The sequence below is a fragment of the Berghia stephanieae genome, chromosome 9 (genome assembly GCF_034508935.2).
Source record: "Berghia stephanieae isolate SIO BIC M18660-M18661 chromosome 9, UCSD_Bste_1.3, whole genome shotgun sequence".
In the NCBI taxonomy this organism is placed as follows: Eukaryota; Metazoa; Mollusca; class Gastropoda; order Nudibranchia; family Aeolidiidae; genus Berghia; species Berghia stephanieae.
Genome location: NC_088368.1, coordinates 20,528,214 through 20,548,566, shown reverse-complemented (window position 1 = coordinate 20,548,566; position 20,353 = coordinate 20,528,214). Strand labels below are relative to the sequence as shown.

The 20,353-nt window shown below is 40.1% G+C and overlaps 1 protein-coding gene across 1 annotated transcript in view; it reads left to right on the top strand.

Annotated features, from left to right (window-relative positions):
- Positions 1-20,123, top strand: part of LOC144979833 (C-type mannose receptor 2-like) — a 37,017-nt gene extending 16,894 nt beyond the window's left edge. Inside the window, exons 5-9 of the mRNA XM_078927008.1 lie at positions 3,661-3,802; positions 9,693-9,851; positions 12,576-12,676; positions 13,600-13,735; positions 16,955-20,123. Coding sequence (XP_078783134.1) covers positions 3,661-3,802; positions 9,693-9,851; positions 12,576-12,676; positions 13,600-13,735; positions 16,955-17,307 — 891 coding nt within the window. The 3' untranslated portion in view covers positions 17,308-20,123. The remainder of the gene's footprint in view (positions 1-3,660; positions 3,803-9,692; positions 9,852-12,575; positions 12,677-13,599; positions 13,736-16,954) is intronic.
- Positions 20,124-20,353: the final 230 nt, after the last annotated feature.

The window sequence follows — 20,353 nt, the reverse complement described above, 5'->3', positions numbered from 1 at the left end:
CCAGCAGGATCAAGTGGTGTTTTGGCTTGTGAACTCCAATCATTACTTTTTGACACAGCCATGAGTTGAATAGTACTGTAAAACCAACATGGCAACGGGTTTTTAACTCACTGAAGTCACAAATATTATTATGTAAAATATCTGGAGGCTCGACAAGTCTTGACAGATAGGACTCTTAGATAACCACGCCTTTCGGACAGTCGTCATAATGTAAACAATGACATTTTAAAACTTGAGCTTTATATAGCGCAATATCCACTAAATGTGCTCAAAGCGCTTTACAAGGGGTCCCTGGTCAGCAGCAACATTTAACATGTAGGACGGGACATGACGCCTGTTAGGCGATATTACAATTTTTCGGACAAAGACAACTCTGTTAACGGCTAGGTACTCATTTTACACCTGAGTACAATGAGTACGGTGAGAGAATGTGAGTAAAGAGCCTTTTACAAGGACTCAACTATGCGCCGAGTGCGAGGCTCAAACCCAGGACCTTCCGATCCGAAAGCGAATGTCACACCACTAGACCACATAGCCGCACATTGATTAGTAACCATAACGAACTACACGGGCTTTACTATTGATAGTATGTGTTTAAGTAAAAGATCTACTGTTCTACCACTTGATCAATAGAACCAAGACAGAAAACTATGTGTAAACTTAAACGTTTATATTATGATCGAGTAAATCGTACAATAACTAAGTCACCCATTTGGCGGTATAAAAACAATAATAAGATTATCAAAAAGAGGTCAATTTCATTCATGTTTTTGTTTATAAACAACGAACTATGTTTGTCCGAGCACTTGTGTCGGTGTGTCACAAATTCCATTGTTTTGATTGGTCAAAAATCTACTTGTTAATTCAGCCAATGGGGATGATACCAAGACTAAAATGAAAATATAAAGACATGGAACTTCGGGGCTCCTTCCGTATGTGAGTGTTCAATGTCAAGTCGGTAAACACGGCATTTAACAATTGATGGTGTGCGGTTGAATAAAATACACACCTTTTCTGCCAGCTCTATCCATTACACAAATCCACCAACAAAAAAATTATAGTCCGAAAGAATTTAGTGAGAAGAAATCGCCCAACTGAATATAGAATGCTACGAAAACCCGTGCCAAATTTCAATTGTATTATATATATATATATATATATATATATATATATATATATATATATATATATATATATATATATATATATATATATATATATATAAACATTATTAGCGAGAGGATGTTTACCGACCTGATATAGATACGCATCTTCTTCTATGAAAACCTTATTGCCACTTCAGAAGTTTAGCGTCTCCCCCCCCCTCTCCCTCTCTCTCTCTCTCTCTCTCTCTCTCTCTCTCTCTCTCTCCCTCTCTCTCTCTCTCTCTCTCTCTCTGATGATGATGATGATCTTGATTAACGACCAGTATTTATTTAGTCTAGAAAAGAAGGTACCATCACGCTGGAACCAAAAGATTGGTGACACAATGTACGTATCGAGTATTCACTCCTCTGGAGGACTGGTTTGACATTTCAAGGAGATCGGAATCAGTCTTTTGACGTCATACTATTTATTGTTTCCTATTCTAGTCCGTTTTAAAATTCATGATACACTCTTCGACTTGTATCTTTGAAACCGTCAGATAAACTTCGTTGTAATTTACATGACGGCTTAGGCTTTACTAATTATTTTTTTGCTCATTGGAAAAACAACTGGTTCAAAAATCAGCTTATTTGTGACCCTTCGCCTCAAAACGGTATTAAGTCGGGATGGTTAAGATGTTGAAAATTGAATTTACAGCCAGAAATATCAGTCTTGTGTTGAGTTTGTATGTTATATTGAGGAGAATGGATACCATATTTTAGGGTTATAATGCCAACACTTTATACTTTTGACCAGTTTAACATTAAATTCGGCTTTTAATCATGTGGTTCGTTCCGACATAATACGGTTATGAGACGGTGGGTCACATTAACGATCTATTAAAATGACAGACGCCGACCTGCATCATCAAATTGTAGATTTACGCTATCTATATTGTTATCATCAATGTGTTTGAATCGTTTTGCGACATAGTAACAATTGAATTCAACGGTTTAGTCTAGACAATTGCCAATCTAAAACATACATTAACATAAGATTTCAAATTAACAAATCAATACAGGTAAAATCAATAATTAGCCAAGAAAAATCCCCCCTCCCCCCCCCCCCCAAAAAAAAATTAGATAAGTGACTATATATATATATATATATATATATATATATATATATATATATATATATATAAACTTTGTGGTCTTGCGATTGTTACACACCTACAACATTAGAAAACAAATGAAAACATACGATCATTTAACAATACCGCCCCGACGAACTAGGAATCTGCTGAAACAGTGTTAAAAGCTTTAAAAATAGGGTGATAAAACCAAGATAATATAATTTATAACAATATTGAGCGCCAAAATTAACTTGGCACATTTCAGTCAGCGAAATAGGAAAATGGATGTTTTCATACGTGACGTCATGCTGTCTTATAACCTTCAAGATTGACTTATTTTCTCACCAATGAGTGTAATCCAAAAGGACGTAAATCAAATTATACAAATTGGACGCTCAATCGTGTAGTGCGACGTATACCCACTTGCAGGTCAGAAAACCCATTTTGTTATGGCCTCATTGTTGTCATGGAGATACCTTCAAACCAACGCAATATATTGACCATTACAACTATGTTGAAACAGACTCATTATTCCTTTCGGTTATCAGAACTGCGAATATTATGTATACCTAGCTAGGTATGGTGCTTAGAATTTTCATCTTTTACTATTCGATTCATCAAAGCAAGAAGCGTGTATATCTTTCTTGTCAAATTTGGATGAATCATTGTCGGATAAATTGGCATCTTGTCGATTTTTAACGCATTAAAAAAAACCCATTACTTATGGAGATATCTTGAAAACAAATTTTGTCCACATAATTGTGACGCTCAGTTTATAGACGGTCTCGTATTTATTTAGAAAATCGAACACTCTTGTAGATCCGCGTTTTGTTTTATGTTTTTAAGGGTTTTACGGCGCTTGCAACACATTAAGGTCATATCAGCGCCAGTAAAAAGGAAGAAAATGGGATAGTAAAAAGTTCCAGAATTACAACTTAAAGCACCCAAGATAAGGTAAGACAAAGGGGAATTGGTTAAAATAGGAAACAGATGTAGATTCCAAGAGCACACTATCAAAATACTTAGTTTGAGATCACCTAAATGTATCATCTGGACACAAGCACAGGCCCGCACAAAGAAGAATACACTCAAATGTTTACAAATCATATATAATACGTAAAAAAAAACATTATACAGTACATAACAGAGAGATGATTTACAAGACAAAAAATATCATCTCCCAAAACTAACAATACATTGACTGTTTCCCTCTCAGCCAGTGTATCCGGCCAGGACCAGGACAAAACCAAGAAATCTCATTCCAAGACAAAGACAGAAAGCATGTTAGAAAACATGTACAGGGGAATAGTAGATATAATAAGTACCTACCTGCCCACTATGGGAGGTCAGGAACCCCACCCAGTGAGATCCGCGCTTAAACTTCTCGCAAAAATATTTTTTTCCATTGTGTCTTTTAAGTTCAATTTTTTCTTCACCAGGTATTTGATAAATGGGCACCAAACCAGCCCGATGATGACACCCCTATGGGCATAGATTGCGCCTTCTATTGGTTTTTATATAATGAATGGAGCTGGAATGATTCTGGGTGTGAAGGAACCGCCGGATACATATGTGAAAAGAGTGAGTTCTGTTGTTGTTGCTCCATTGATAACTGATAGTCTTACCTCATTCAAACATCAGCACAAAGAAAACTAAAATGTTAATGCACATCATTTTAGAAACAAAAAGAAAAGTTAGAAAATAAATGAATAAATAAATAAATAAATAAATAAATAAATAAAAATCCCTTTATTCATCCCTAAGGGGAATTTTTTCTTTAAGGTCTATTTCAATGGAAGACTGGAATAACCCAGGCGTCAGCCGCAGTGCAGTGCCGCAAAGTGAGCTAAGGCTAGGTGACTTGCTCAAGGCCACACAACGCTGCGGGTAGTCGAACTCGGTACCTTTCAGGTACGAAGCAAAGACCATACCGCTGAGCCACATTATCCCAAAGGAAATAGAAATACAGTTAAATACTGATGTAGATAGTTTTTGCCAAGAGGAGGGTCCTCTTTATCGATCGATATTTAAAGGACGAGTTTTCTGGCCAACATTTTTAAATACGTGCTTTTTTTCATAGTACGGCAGCAGCTTCTTATGGTTCACACTATTATGTTATGACGATCGACCCAATCAGCAAAGTCCGGTCCGCATTCGTGCACCGTCGCGAACCCGCCTGGTAGCATCGTCACAACACACCGTTCGACTAGATGCTCTGCCGTTTCGGGTTCTTGTCCACAGCGTGGACATATTGGACTGGAAGTTAGACCCCACTGATGTAACGCACCGGCCGTTAGGCAGCTCCTCGACCGAAGCCGATTCGCAGCTACCCAGTGTCTCCTCTTACTGGTATCAAAGCCTGGCAACTTCTCACCAAGCTTAGAGGAGTGTAGGTCCCCGCCCCCACGAGGGATTGAATTCGTCCAAACCGACTTCCATCTCGTATGTGCAGCTCTGTCCGTAGTCAGGGATTCTGCGTACAAGGGTTGCCGGGACTTATTTCGGCTCGAAACGGGGGCACCGTTCATTATGCGCATGAGAGGGGTATCCCCATTCCCTCTCTCTTTGATCTTACTCAGCCAGTTTCCCGTAATGGTCTCCCTCCGGACATCGGGGGGCTGGATCGCTGCCATTATCGGGCCCCATTCTCTAGGGGTTGTTGCTAGCGTTCCCGACACTATGTGCATCGACTTGCGAAGTTTTACATCCACCTTCTCAACGTTTCTGCTTCTACCCCACACTGGAGCGCAATACTCCGCGGTGGAATAGCATAGTGCCAGGGCGGATGTTCTCAGGAGCGCTTGGCTAGCGCCCCAAGTCGATCCCGCCAGCTTCCTCAGAAGACTGTTGCGTTTCTCTATCTTCCGGGCAACCCCTTCGAGATGAACCCGATAGGTAAGGCTGCGATCAAACGTCACCCCTAAATATTTTGGACGCGGCTCATATGGGAGTGGCTGGTCCTCGACTAGGACATTCAGTTTACGGGTGTGCCAACCACTGCATAAGTGAAATGCAGTGGCCACGGTTTTTGAAGTGTTCATCTTCAGGTACCACTTGTCAAAGTAGGATTTGAGTCTGGTGACGTCCTCGCTGAGTACGCTCTCGAGACGGGTCCACACTTTACTCTGAGTAACGAGTGCCAGTCGTCTGCGTATCCCAGCCTCAGGGAGGAAGTGTTCGGCATATCGCTAATGTAGACGTTAAACAACATTGGCGGAAGTACCGACCCCTGAGGGACCCCATTCTTCAATTTCCTTACTTTGCTCGTGACGTCTCCCAGCGCGACGTGGAATTGCCTTTCCCCTAAGATCGAAGAGAACAACTTCAAGGTCTTTTTGCACCTTATGATTTTTGCAAGTTTGAGCATTAACCCATCGCACCAGACCGTATCGTACGCCGCTGATAGGTCTATAAACACAGCACCTGTTTGCTGTTTTCTCTCGAACCCGTGCTCAATATGCTCTGTAAGGGCAATGACCTGCTCCGTGGTGCACCTCCCTTCCCTGAAGCCTGCCTGCTCAGGTGGCAGGGCAGCGTCTAGGACCGGCCCCCATCGGTTTAATAGAACACGCTCCAGCAATTTGTAAAGACAGCTCAGCAGCGATATGGGTCTGTAACTGTCTGCCTCCTTCGCCGGCTTCCCTGGCTTCAGGATGGCAACTATCTTCGCGTGCTTCCACACTTGTGGAAGCTTTCCTTTTGCAAGGACGTCAGACATTGCCTCTGCTAGCCAGGCCCGTGCCCTGGGGCCCAGATGCGTCACCATATCGGGATATACACCATCTATCCCTGCTGCTTTGCCGTTCTTTACTTCGCTAATGGCTGCACCCACTTCTCGGGGACTGAACGGGGCCGTCCAGTCCGACTCCTCCGCAGGTAGCGAGTCCAAAATCGTACGGTACGCCTTGCGGACACCGCGCTCAAAAGCCTGATTAGGGACCCGCTTACTACGGTTCTTAATATTCTTGGCAATTGTGTCTGCCTCGCATTCCGGTGCAGCCTTCGCGAAATTCCGATCTGGGTCCAATTTCTTTATCAAACGCCAAGCGTGGCGGCTGGAGTGTGTAAAGTCGAGACTTTCCACGGTCTCCTGCCACCGTTGCTTCCTTCCCTCTGCCAGAGACTGAAGTAGTCTATCGGCTGTGTCCTGGGACTGGGTCTGCTGGTACTCTCGGTACAGCTCTTCCGACTCTGCTGTCCAGCAAGGGGTGTAGAATTTCCGCTTGCCCCGTGGAATAGAGCGTTGAGCGCTCTTAACCAGTAGCCTACTAAATCTGGTTATATTCTTGGACTTGGGAGGAATGGCAGGGCAAACCTGCTCGATATAGGAACTGAATTCCTCCCAGTCAGCCTTCCTGAAATTCCATCTGCAAAGTGGGAGAGACTGCACCCTCGGTATTGTCACCCCAGCTGTGACAAGAACCGGCCTGTGCTGGCTATGCGGAAAGTCCCCGAGGACTGTCCGCTTCACCTGCAGCGGTTCACCGTTCGCGCCTTTCGTTACGAGGGTGAGGTCTGGAGTATACTCCTTCTTATGGCGGGTACCCCGGAAGGTACCCTTGGCTGTAGGATCGTACACTAGGTGTAGATCATTACAGTCCATCCATGAGCGGAGTTGTCTTCCTGCCTCGTTGCAGTCTCGGTAGCCCCATTCGTGATGGTGGCTATTAAAGTCTCCCAGACAGATGGAAGGATGGCTGACCACCGGTACCGGTGGTGTAGTCCAAGTCGCTCTAGGTGGTTTGTAAATATTATGCAAACACAGTCCACCTACTTCCACGGAAATTCGGTTCACCCCATTGCTGTCCGTTACGCTCTCAATGACCCTTACCTTCGATGGCTCTTTAGCGTAAACGCTAACCCCTCCTTTGAGCCTCGAGGTGTCCTCGCGTTGGACCACCGTATAGCCTGGGATCTGGAATCGGGAAGATTGCGCGCCTGAATAAAGGTGGGTCTCCTGTAACAGGAGGATATCTACGCAATGAACGGCCAGTAGCTTTGATAAAAGCTCATTTTTTGCCATACTCTGGCTCTCGACGTTCAGGAACAATATACGCGTCAGCTCGCCATCCCGGCCGTCGCATTTTCCGAGTTCTGTTGTTGTTGCTCCATTGATAACTGATAGTCTTACCTCATTCAAACATCAGCACAAAGAAAACTAAAATGTTAATGCACATCATTTTATAAACAAAAAGAAAAGTTAGAAAATAAATGAATAAATAAATAAATAAATAAATAAATAAATAAATAAAAAAAATCCCTTTATTCATCCCTAAGGGGAATTTTTTCTTTAAGGTCTATTTCAATGGAAGACTGGAATAACCCAGGCGTCAGCCGCAGTGCAGTGCCGCAAAGTGAGCTAAGGCTAGGTGACTTGCTCAAGGCCACACAACGCTGCGGGTAGTCGAACTCGGTACCTTTCAGGTACGAAGCAAAGACCATACGCTGAGCCACATTGTCCCAAAGGAAATAGAAATACAGTTAAATACGGATGTAGATAGTTTTTGCCAAGAGGAGGGTCCTCTTTATCGATCGATATTTAAAGGACGAGTTTTCTGGCCAACATTTTTAAATACGTGCTTTTTTTCATAGTACGGCAGCATCAGGTTTGCAAACAGATTTTAGCTCTATTTTTTTTTCGTTCTTCAACGCCCCCCCCCCCTCCTCTCCCCCCCCCCCCCTCCTCTCCCCCCCCCCTCCCCCACTACCAGAGGTATTGTTAAAGATTAAATATTTACTCAGCATTTCAAAATATCTTAAATATTCACGTATTCTCGTGTCCTAAGTTACAAATTTACTCTTTGGTCCAGCCTGACGCGAATAAATTTCCTGATCTGATAACCGGACGCAATTATGGCCTCGTTTTATCATTTTATTTGAAATGGAGAATATTTGACGTTCGTTTAGGAGTTCCGTGAGATCAATGAGACCATATTGTGCGGCTGTGTGGTCCAGTGGTATCACACTCGCTTTCGGATCGGAAGGTCCTGGGTTCGAGCCTCGCGCTCGGCGCATAGTTGAGTCCTTGGAAAAGGCTCTTTACTCACATTATCTCACCGTATTCAGGTTAAAATGAGTACCTGGCCGTTAACAGCGTTGTCTTTGTCCGAAAAATTGTAATATCGCCTAACAGGCGTCATGTCCCGTCCTACATGTTAAATGTTGCTACTGACCAGGGACCCCTTGTAAAGCGCTTTGAGCACATTTAGTGGATATTGCGCTATATAAAGCTCAATATAAAGCTCAAAGCTCAATATACTAACAATTTGGTTTATCAGGCCTGCCAATAAGTACACGTCGGCCCAGCCACAAATCTGCCGTTTTTATCATGTTTGGCCATAACACTCGGTCTTGTTTTTTGTTTGTTTGTTTTTGTTTTTAAGGGTTTTACGGCGCGTGCAACATATTAAGGTCATATCAGCGCCAGTAAAAAAGAAGGAAATGGGACAGCAAAAAGTTCTAGAATTACAATTAAAGCACCCAGGAAAAGGTAAGACAAAGGGGAATTGGTTCAAATAGGAAACAGATGTAGATTCCAAGAGCACACTATCAAAGTACTTAGTTTGAGATCACCTAAAAGTCTCATCCAGACACAAGCGCAGGTCCCAACTAAGAGAGATATGTAAACAAAACAATACAGTGCATAACAAAGAGATGATTTACAAGGAAAAAAATATAATCTCCCAAAACACTAACTATATATTTGACTGTTTCCCTCTCAGCTAGGGTATTCGGCCAGGGCCTGGAGAAAACCAAGTAATATAATTCCAAGACAAAGACGGAAAGCATGTTGGAGAACAGGTAGAGGGGGATAGGAGACACAAAAAGTACCTCCCTGTCCACTATTATGGGAGGTCAGGAACCCCACCCAGAAACTCGGCCCTTAAATATTGATCGAGTGAAATGACCATCACCGTTGAAGTCCCAGGTTTGAGAGTTTTTACAAGATGGCGTCGTATCTAACGATCGATTTGTGGATGATTTTTCTAGCCAAGATTTTAAAAAGGTTTTTATTTTCCGAGTTCGGCGAAATGTACTCTTATTTTCATTTTCATTTTTCTTCTTAAAAATAATTTAAGCATATTTTTTTAAAATCTACCTTCAATTGACACCGAGAAAACCCCGCCTCTCGGACAGTCGTCATAATGCAAACTACACACAGGCTTTACTATCGATGGTATGAGTCTAAGTAAAATACTCACATTGTTCTACCGCTTGATCAATAGAACCAACACAGAAAACTATGTGTAAACTTAAACATTTATTTATCATATGATCGAGAAAATCGTATGATAACTACGTGGTCACCCATTGGGTGGTATAAAAACAATAACAGCGACCCGAAAGAGGTCAATTTCACTCGCGTTATTGTCTATAAACAACCAACTATGTTTGTCCGAGTAGGCGTGATGGTGTATCACAAATTCCATGTTTTGGTTGGTCAAAAATCTACTGGTTAATTCCCAACCAGGTTCAAACGTGTGCCCTGCAGATTACACAGTTGCGGGGGAAAAGTGCTACAGAGCATCGACCGACTTGAAGAATTGGACTAGCGCAAGGTCAATTTGTCAATCAGAAGGGGCCGATTTGGCCGTGGCTCATGACTCAAACGCTCATTGGACTATTACAAGTAAGTAAATCATTATATTTTGATTGGGAAGGGTGGGTGGGGGTGGGGGGGGGGGGGGGTTGAGGTGGCCGAGTGCATTTTGTGACGTAATCATTATTTTTTTGGACATCGTTATATAATTTCAATGAATAACTTTTTGTGCTGCTATGTCTATTAAGATTTAGTAGTTTGGCACTCGCCCTCGGATCGGAAGGTCCTGGGTTCGAGCCACTTCTCCTACATAGCCGCGGCAGTAGTAGTAGTAGTAGTAGTAGTAGTAGTAGTAGTAGTAGTAGTAGTAGTAGTAGTAGTAGTAGTAGTAGTGTTACAAAAAGTGATTTTTTTACACTCAATCTCATTACATAATATCTACTAAGAAGTACACTATAAATGCTGTGCGTTCATCCAAAATACTCACAACATCCGACAGCCAGATATAAGGTAACGGACCAATACACAAAACTATGTGTATCCTTGAACGTTTGTAGTCTGGTGATAGGATTTAGTGAGTACTTCTCATAAAAAGAGCTGAGTGACTTCAATGTCGTTCCACAATTTAGTGCAGCAGAACAATATTTAACTATTATGACAAGCTAAACATATAACATATATCGTGTTTACTTGAAGAAGGCCAAAGACCGAAACGTCGTTTGTTTTGTGTTGTTCCCTTATTTACGAGTCACATTTACTCACTTGATCTTTCTCTCCATCTTATTGGCTCATTTAGGCACCTCTAGTTTTTGGTTTTACAAAACAGCGTTAAGTTCTGATAAATAATATTATGACAACTATTTTCCTTCCAATTGGATTCAATAGTCTGATGTTACGTCGCCCAACAACGGCGGCCATCGTGGTTCTTAACAAAGAAAATCTGTACTTTTTATTCTTCATGCTGGTTTGAACTTTTCATATGTCTTGTGATCAGAATGTGTAAAAGTCAAAACATGATCAGATATATAATGGGCTTTCGTCTGGATACGCTTTTATGCTCGTCGGAGAAATATTTCATAAGGGCGCCCGCCATTGTTCCGATAGTTTAGAGCAAGTTACTAAGTTACCATGCGTCATTACGAGGGAAATGACGTTACGACTGTTGAAGAGTATTGTGTGATGTACAAAACAAATCTGAGTAAGAAAAAATGTTTATTGCACCGTAACGAATGTGTCGATTTTCCTGTAGATAGTTGGTATGGAAAAGGTTTAGTTAAGATTTTCTGACAACATGTGATCTGCCCTCTCATACCGGTATTATGTCAGGATGGTTTAGATAATGAGAATTGTATTTATCGTTAAAATGTCATGTAAATGTTGCTGCTCGAAGCTCGAAGAAATAAATAACAATGTGAAATTGAATGTAAACTTCAATTTAATTACAAAAAATAGATCAAATGAACGTTTCGGGTTTCCCCTTTATCAACAAAAAAAGCATGAATGAACCACTACAGATGGATGAGATAATGTGGTAGTGGCGTTGTTAAGATGAATGTTTATCAACGCCACTACCACATTATCTCATTCATCTGTAGTGTTCCATTCATCCTGTTGTGTTGATAAAGGGGAAACCCGAAAAGTTCGTTTGATCTGTTTCTGTAATTAAATCGAAGCCTACAGTCAATTTCACATTGTTATTTATTTCGTTAAAATGCAGAATGTTGTGTTAAGTTTGGGTGTTTGAAAGAAAGTCAAAATGATACTTAGCTCCTAGAATCAGTGGACCGTAGAAAGTAATAAACAACAACTGACTGTTGATTATAGATAGTATGCGCTTGGCTAAGAAGCTCATAACATTGCCATCCGGAAGTATAACGGACCAACACGCAAAACTGTGTGTATCCATGAACGTTTATAGTCAGGTTAATACAGTTCAGTGAGCATTACTCATAAACGCGGATGGCAAAAAACAATAGCAAAGACCTGCGTGACGTCATCTTCGAACTATCTATAAGTCAGAGACATCGTGACGTTAGACCCTCTACTCTTCGGGTTAAAAAAATCATTGGAAGTGTGTATGTAACCAGTTTTTTTTTGTTTTTTGTTTTTTGGGAGGACTAATATTGAATAGGTTACATATTGAATCATAATTTGGCATAGCTATTTTAGTAGCAGAATTTATGGATCCTTATGATTATGGGACGTAAAAGAGCGAGGATTGGTTGTCTTTTTAGATGACGAGCAAATATTTAGACTTGAACATCCAATGCCATTACTCTCAAACCAGAAGATCAATTAACACAAGGCGCGTATTCAGTCCTTCAGAAGAGTGGTTTTACACTTCCATTGAGATTGGAACCAGTTTTGGACATTACACTTTTGTTCCCTATTATGTGACGTGCTCACGACATTATTTTTAAAGGCATCAAAAAAGGAGAGTTGTTTTCTTCTTCTTCTCTTCTTCCTCCTTCCTCTTTCTTCTTCTTCTTCTCTCTTCTTCTTCCTCTTCTTTCTCTTCTTCTTCTTCTTCTTCTTCTTCTTCTTCTTTCTTTCTTCTTTTCTTCTTCTTCTTCTTCTTCTTCTTCTTCTTCTTCTTCTTCTTCTTCTTCTTCTTCTTCTTCTTCTTCTTCTTCTTCTTCTTCTCCTCCTCCTCCTCCTACTCCTTCTTTTACAAAAGCGGTAAGACAACTATAAAGTGTCACAATTTTTTTTAGATTTATTGGTAGAAAATTAAATATTCATTTAATATCCAGTCATTGACTCCTCAACTACAATATTAATTAATTTGTCACATCCCCCCCCCCCTCATTCAAGGTTTGCTGCCAACGTCCATAAATCAATTTTACTGGCTCGGCCTGCAGGAAATTCCTATCACCACTTCATTGGGCTGGAGATGGATCTCAGGAGATTTGGTCGTAGGTATCACTTAAGAGTATTATTATTATTTGGATAACTAAATTGCGGCTATGTGGTCGTGTGGCATGACACTCGCTTTCGGATCGGTCCTGGGTTCGAGAGAGAGAATCATGATATTAAAGGTCAGTTAAATAACTAAACTCTCAATAAACCTTTAGGCTATTCTCGAACTGTGGCAACAAAGCATTTTAGGAGCAATGAAAGTCCTCGCTATTCCTACCTTTATCATAACTCAATAGTAAGTGTTATTGTTAACACTACGATTTCGCCGACGAATATTCGCAAATGAAAAGGGAGATGGGTTGAAAACTAAGCGCGCACTTACTAGCAAGTAACTCAACTATGGGCATGATTTAACATCGATGTAGTTGACATTCTGTACAGTGGATCTATTTTCAGAGAAATTGAAGACATAAGAGATATATATGCGCGTTGGCGGTGTTAACAAAAATAACCTGCACTCTGCAGATGTCACTGTACAAAGGCTTTCACACCGGATAGTTTTCAAACACAGCTTTGATTTATCCTTGTAGATGTTTATAGATAATTGAGCTTTTATATAGCGCAATATCCACTAAAAGTGCTCAAAGCGCTTTACAAGGGGTCCCTGGCCAACATGTAGGACGGAACACAAGACGCCTATTAGGCGACATTACAATTTTTTTCGGACAGAGGCAACGCTGTTCACGGCCAGGTACTCATTTTACACCTGAGTACGGTGAGAGAATGTGAGTAAAGAGGGTGGTAAGCTATACAGATACATTCATTGGCATACAATTATAAAGTCAGATGAAGGAAATCGGGCAAAGAAGTCGTCATCATCATCATCATCATCATCATCATCATCATCATCATCATCATCATCATCATCACCATTGCAGTATATTAATATCTGCAATGTTTTTTAAAATCAAATTTTCAGAATACAAGTAAATGGGCAGCCGGCGAGCCGGTGGGCAGCACTGTGGGTGAGAACTGTGGGTCGTTTATCTCTCAAGGATCAGGGGAATGGTATCACAGCCCATGCGAAGCTAAACGTCATTTTATATGTCAAATGGGTGGGTATGTCCAAAGGGTGTGTAGGGTAACGTAGTTACCAAGAGCTCTCACTTCTCTTAACCGCAATGCTATTGTCGCGTGCCAGGCGAGACAGCGAGGTGGGTGTGCTCCGCGTGTATCATGCGCGCTAGGCTTACTGATACAATGAAGAAAATACGAGTAGAAGACGGAAGATGCGTGGCTTCACCAAAAGCGGGAAGTGAGAGCTATTGGTAACATAACAATCGTTACCTACACGCTCTTTGGTAAGTCTTTGTAAGCCCATATGTATGTATGTGTGTATGTGTGCATTACAGCCTGTTGTTCATATATTTCATCCTATAAATAATATCGTATCACGGCTGTTCAATTTAAGTCGAACTTATGGAGATAATCTATAGATAGTTCGAAGATGACGCCACTCAGGTCTTTGTTATTTTATTTTGCCATCCGCGTTTATGAGTAATGCTCACTGAACTGTATTAACCGGATTATAAACGTTCATGGATACACACAGTTTTGTGTGTTAGAGCGTTATACTTCCGGATGGCAATGTTATGAGCTTCTTAGTCAAGCGCATAATATCTATAGATAGAATGCGCTTGGCCAAGGAGTTCACAACATTGCCATCCGGAAGTATAACGGACCAACACACAAACTCTGTAACCATGAACTTTTATAGTCTGGTTGATACAGTTTAGTGAGAACAACTCACAAACGCCGATGGCAAAAACAATAACAAAGGCCTGAGTGACGTCATCTGCATACTATCTATATTGCCTTTACATGTACTCGAGGTCATTGGTCACATTGCAAAATGTGCTAAAAATGTGACCCAAATGGTGAAAAGTTTTCACAGTTTTTGAAATATCTAACATCACGATTGGTCATTTTGTACAGCTTGACACTGGGTATGTTTACAACGTTCATACATAAAGCAACGTGTTCACATTTGCTAAAAACCATTCAATTGTTGGACAGCAACCAATCGTGTGTTTGATGACTTGGTTGGACGAAAAGCTGAACATAGATCGCTTCCATGAACCAGGAAATATCTGACCAGTCCAAACCATACATGGAATGGGAGCGATCTCTATTAACTTTCCACGTGCTCGAGGTCATTGGTCACATTGCAAAATGAGCTCAAAGTGACCCACATAATGAAAAGTGCTCACAGCTTTTGAAATATCTAACATCACGATTGGTCATTTTGATCTGTTTGACACATGTGTATGTTTACAACTTTCATAAACAAAGCAGCGTGTTTACATTTTAAAGAAATATAGATAGTATGCAGATGACGTCACTCAGGCCTTTGTTATTGTTTTTGCCATCCGCGTTTGTGAGTTGTTCTCACTAAACTGTATTAACCAGACTATAGATAGAATGCGCTTGGCCAATGAGTTCACAACATTGCCATCCGGAAGTATAACTTTTATAGATAGTATGCAGATGACGTCACTCAGGCCTTTGTTATTGTTTTTGCCATCCGCGTTTGTGAGTTGTTCTCACTAAACTGTATTAACCAGACTATAAAAGTTCATGGTTACACAGAGTTTGTGTGTTGGTCCGTTATACTTCCGGATGGCAATGTTGTGAACTCCTTGGCCAAGCGCATTCTATCTATAGATAGAACGAAGATGATGTCACTTTGGTCTTTGTTATTGTTATTTGTCATCCACGTTTATGAGTAATGCTCACTTTCCTGTATTAACCAGACTATAAACGTTCATGGATACACACAGTTGTGTGTGTTGGTCCGTTATACTTCGGGATGGCAATGTTGTGAGCTTCTTAGCCAATCACATACTATCTATAGTCTGAATGATTCGATTTAGTGAGAACAACTCATAAAAATGTTTGGCTCAAAACGAAAGCAATGAGATTTGTGACATCAATTTAAACGTTTAAGATTACACATGATATAGATAGTATGCAGATGACGTCACTCAGGTCTTTGTTATTGTTTTTTGCCATCCGCGTTTATGAGTAATGCTCACTTAACTGTATTAACCCGACTATAAACGTACATGGATACACACAGTTTTGTGTGTTGTTCCGTTATACTTCCGGATGGCAATGTTAATAGCTTCTTAGCCAAGGGCATACTATCTATACTTTTATGTGTGTTGTCGTGGATAGAAGTGGTGATCTTTACACGCATACCAATGTACAATACACGTTTACTTCGCTTGATTCGGCAATCATTGCAATTAACCAGTAGATTTTTGACCAATCAAAACATGAAATTTGTGACACACCCTCACACGTGCTCGGACAAACATGGTTGTTTATAAACACTTAGATAACCACGCCTCTCGGACAGTCGTCATACTGTAAACAATGGCGGTGATTGGTTGACATAGCAAACTACACAGGATTTACTATCGGTGGTATGTGTCTAAGTAAAACACCCACTGTTCTTTCGCTTGACCAATAGAACTAACACAGAAATTTATGTGTAAATTTAGACGTTTATAATCTGATCCGAGAAAATCGTGTGATAACTAGTCACCCATCTAAAAGCAATAACAATGATCAGAGAGAGGTCGTGTTCATTCACGTAATTGTTTATAAACAACCAACTATGTTTGTCCGAGCACGTGTGAAGGTGTGTCAGAAATTCCATGTTTTGATTGGTCGAAAATCTACTGGTTAATTGCAATGATTGCCGAATCAAGCGAAGTAAACGTGTATTGTACATTGGTATGCGTGTTAAGATCACCACTTCTATCCACTTCGCAAAGTCCCAGGTTTGAGAGTTTTTGTCAAGATGAGGGTCATTTAAATCGATCGATATTTGAAGGACGAGTTTTCTGGCCAAATTTTAAAATATGGATTTTTTCCAGAGTCCGGCAGTAAAGCGGATCCTCTTTATTGGATTTAAAGTTATTAGAATTATAACATTTGTATTTACAAATGGAAATGGAGAAAATAATGAAAATTATAATTCTAGGCATCTTTATTTTTAATTCTATATCTGATATCTAGTTCACCTCGTATAGGATGGGATTGAGGCGATAGAACACATTTCTTGCATTTGATTTTAAACAGTTAATTGCCGAAAATTTGAACAACTTCAGGAAGTCCCAGGTTTGAGAGTTTTTGTCATGACGATGGTCATTTGAATTGATCGATACTTGAAGGACGAATTTTCTGGCCAAAATTTTAATACGATTATTTTTCAGAGTATGGCATTTAATTGGCTAATGAATTGTCTTTTTTTTTACTTGTTGCAGATCCAGGTCCAGTTGACTATCAGCCAGCAACGACAGAATCCATGGACTACCTCAAAAATATGACGTCACCAAAAAACAATACAGAAAAACAAAACAATCTCTGTCCATGTAATTGCCAAACGTTTGACCCCAACCCGTCACCAACCGTTCTAGCACAAATCATTTCAAATATTCAAAATGAGCTCAAAGTGGAAACAAACAAATTGTCATCGAAACGGAATAAGAAAAAGTCTGCAAATGACGACCGCTCAGAGAACAAATACATTGGATATGTCAGTATTGGTCTTGTGGCAATTCCTGTATGTCTGATTGTGGGTACTGATATTCTAGGAATATTTCATAGGAATCAGTAATTTATTGGTCTGATTTTGTGACACTGGTGGCATTGAACTGATAGCATTTCTATTGTCCTCGATTCCATGAGATTCCAATCGCTTTTGGTTCTTGTGAGGAAGAAATAGAATTCAAATTGAAAATACAACATATCAGCACATGACTCTGACACATCAACTGGGAAACAGAATTGTACATTCTCAGCACGGCTTTTAACGAAAAAAATAAGTGAAGAAGTCGGAAAAGGAGGAGGAGGAGGAGGAGGAGGAGGAGGAGGAGGAGGAGGAGGAGGAAGGAGAGATGGAAAAAGAAAAATTCTCTAAGAATCAATAAAAGGAACTTATTTTTTCTTGTAGATATTTACTGTGCTTTTGAGTGGATTTGATGGCTTAGTGGCGGCAAGGTGTTCCGTCTGCTTACAAAACTCAAGCGGTATTGAGTGTGGTCAATGACTGATGTATGACGATGACGGTAAAACTCTGTAAAGTCTATTTCATCGATGAATGAAAGTGTGCCTAGATACGTCAATAAAAATAATTCCATATTCATTGAAATTTTCTTCAGTATTAAATGTGGAACGGATTGTCCCCGTGATCCCCTTTAGTTAATGTAGTGCTCGTTGTCGTTTGAGAACGGACCATACATAATTTGATATTTAATTATCCTCTTTGAATCTTTATTCGATTGTCGTACAAATACAAATCCGGAAGATTACCATATTATAATAATAAAACAGTCGTACAAGTCCAAAATAAATGAAATGGATATCACGGCAGTAACATGCCAAATAGACAAATCAACCAGCCGGTAGCATAACCACCTTCAGTACCTGCCTATCACTATCAGCCGAAATAGTTGGTCCTTCAGCTTGTAATTAGTTGTTTGGAGAAGAAGAGACAAAGAAATAGGACAAAGAAGTCGTGACGTCACACCTACTACTCTTTCGGTTCCAAACGCCTTAAAAGTGTTATGTAACCAGTCCTTTGGAAAATTAATAATGAATAGATTACATATTTAATCTATAGGCCGTATAACTATTTTAGTAGCAGGATGTATAGGCAGATTCTTAGGATTACGAGCCAAAAGAAAAGCGAGGTTGAATGATCTTTACTGATTACTAGCATTATTTAGACAAGTAAATACGATGTCATCTCTCTAAAATCAGAAGATAAATTATACAAGGTATATTATTTATCCAGTCCCCCGGAAGAGTGGCGACTGTGTAGTAGCCTTAATAATATGAGAATGTTAATCATTCGGAGGAGGCGGAATAATGGTATGGTATGGACGAGGCATCAGTGTCAACAGAAAAACTGATCTTCTTGTTTTGCGAGGAATTGTCAACGCCGAGATGCTGCAAGGGCATTTTGTCCCTGTAATGGAGCAAATTAAAGATCTTAAAGACTTCCAACAAGACGTGACCATGCCCCATGTGACAACCATCTGTCGAAATCTGTCAGAGGAACAGAATTTTGAGGTTCTTTCTTGGCAGCTAAGTCTCCTGATCTTTCGCCCATCGAACACCTGTGGGACTGGGTTGGTCGCCGCGTTCGAGACAGAAATGTCAATAACATCAACGATCTTTCTGACAAACTCATGAAGGCATTGAACAACATTCCCCAAGTGATGATTCTACGATACAATCGCTCCTTGAGGAAACGAATACAACTTGTCATCGAGGCCAGAGTTGGATATACCCGACACTTAACGCAGAAACTGTTCGGTGTAGGGTAAGAAATCTGGTAGCTTTTTTTAATGACAAGATTAGGAACTGTTAATATTGAAACACATTGTATTTTCTTATATTATTATGTCTGTAATCACATACATTGAGTTGTTACTTGGCATTAAAAAATAGTTCCCTTGTTTTGTTAAAAGTTCAAAAAGTGATGCGTTACATTATTTTTTTTTGCTTAGTGTACTACAGTGAAGATGGCCACAATGCGTCTTTATTCTGTTACGGTTGTTACGCGCGGGGTATTGGGATGTAAGTTCCGCGCGGACGCATTTGGACTGTCTCCCTAAATCAATACCGTTTAATTCTCCTCTTTATTTTAATCCAATTCCATGCCCAAAGTTTTCCCTGAGATACAACAGCATGGCCTTGGTAGGTATTACACAATATGACTCTGATTCATACCGATAGATTTTGTCATAACGCTCTAGGCAATCTGCTGAAAACAGCTTGTCACAAAGCGAGCTCTGAAAGGGGACAGAACCGCTCCTGGCAAAAATCGATGTTCTAAAGGGAGGCGAGAGTTCCAACGACCAAAATTTTGAAAGTGTTTGAATAACAGGAAAGAAGCATTTCCGGTAGGACTTCCGCAGCACTTTTATAATATTTGCTAGACATTCTAAAATTCACACAGGTTAACACAATTGCATTACTCAAATCAATATTACTATAGTCAGATTTTTAATAAGTGGCGTGTTTTTTTTCTTCTTTTTTTCAGCTGTCCCTCAATATACAGATGTAAAAATGTGTATGAACCTCTGAATCAATTTGTCTTAATTAAGAATAATTTTTTCATGGATTTTAAAACAATAGGACAGGCATTCGCTTATTACAGCTATATTAAAATCGATAGCAGGTAAGGGTGGGAACTCATAGAGGATTTACATTATCAAAACTATGAATTTTCCGCTTATCCATTTTGAAGAAATTCATGAAAATGGAATAGTCGGTTAATTGAAAGTTGTTTGTTTGTTTGTTTGTTGCTTTAGGTCTCTTCCAACACAATTGAGGTTATATGAGAGACCGCTGAAACAAAAAAACAAGCAATCTAACAAAAATAGTACAAATGTCAATCAAAATCATAACCTAAAGATATCATAAGCTAAATTATAAATAACCAAGAACAAACAGGCAGAAGATTTACAGAAAAAAAAATATCCCCTGTCAAAAATACAATCACAAACCATAGAAGCAGGATAGGCTAGTAAAGAGAAGAAGAAACGACATCACTATCGGATCGTACACCCATGCGAACATCATAGGTATATGATTCAAGGGTGATGCTCCCATCCAACCACCCGCTAATTGAAAGTTAAATGATATACATACAG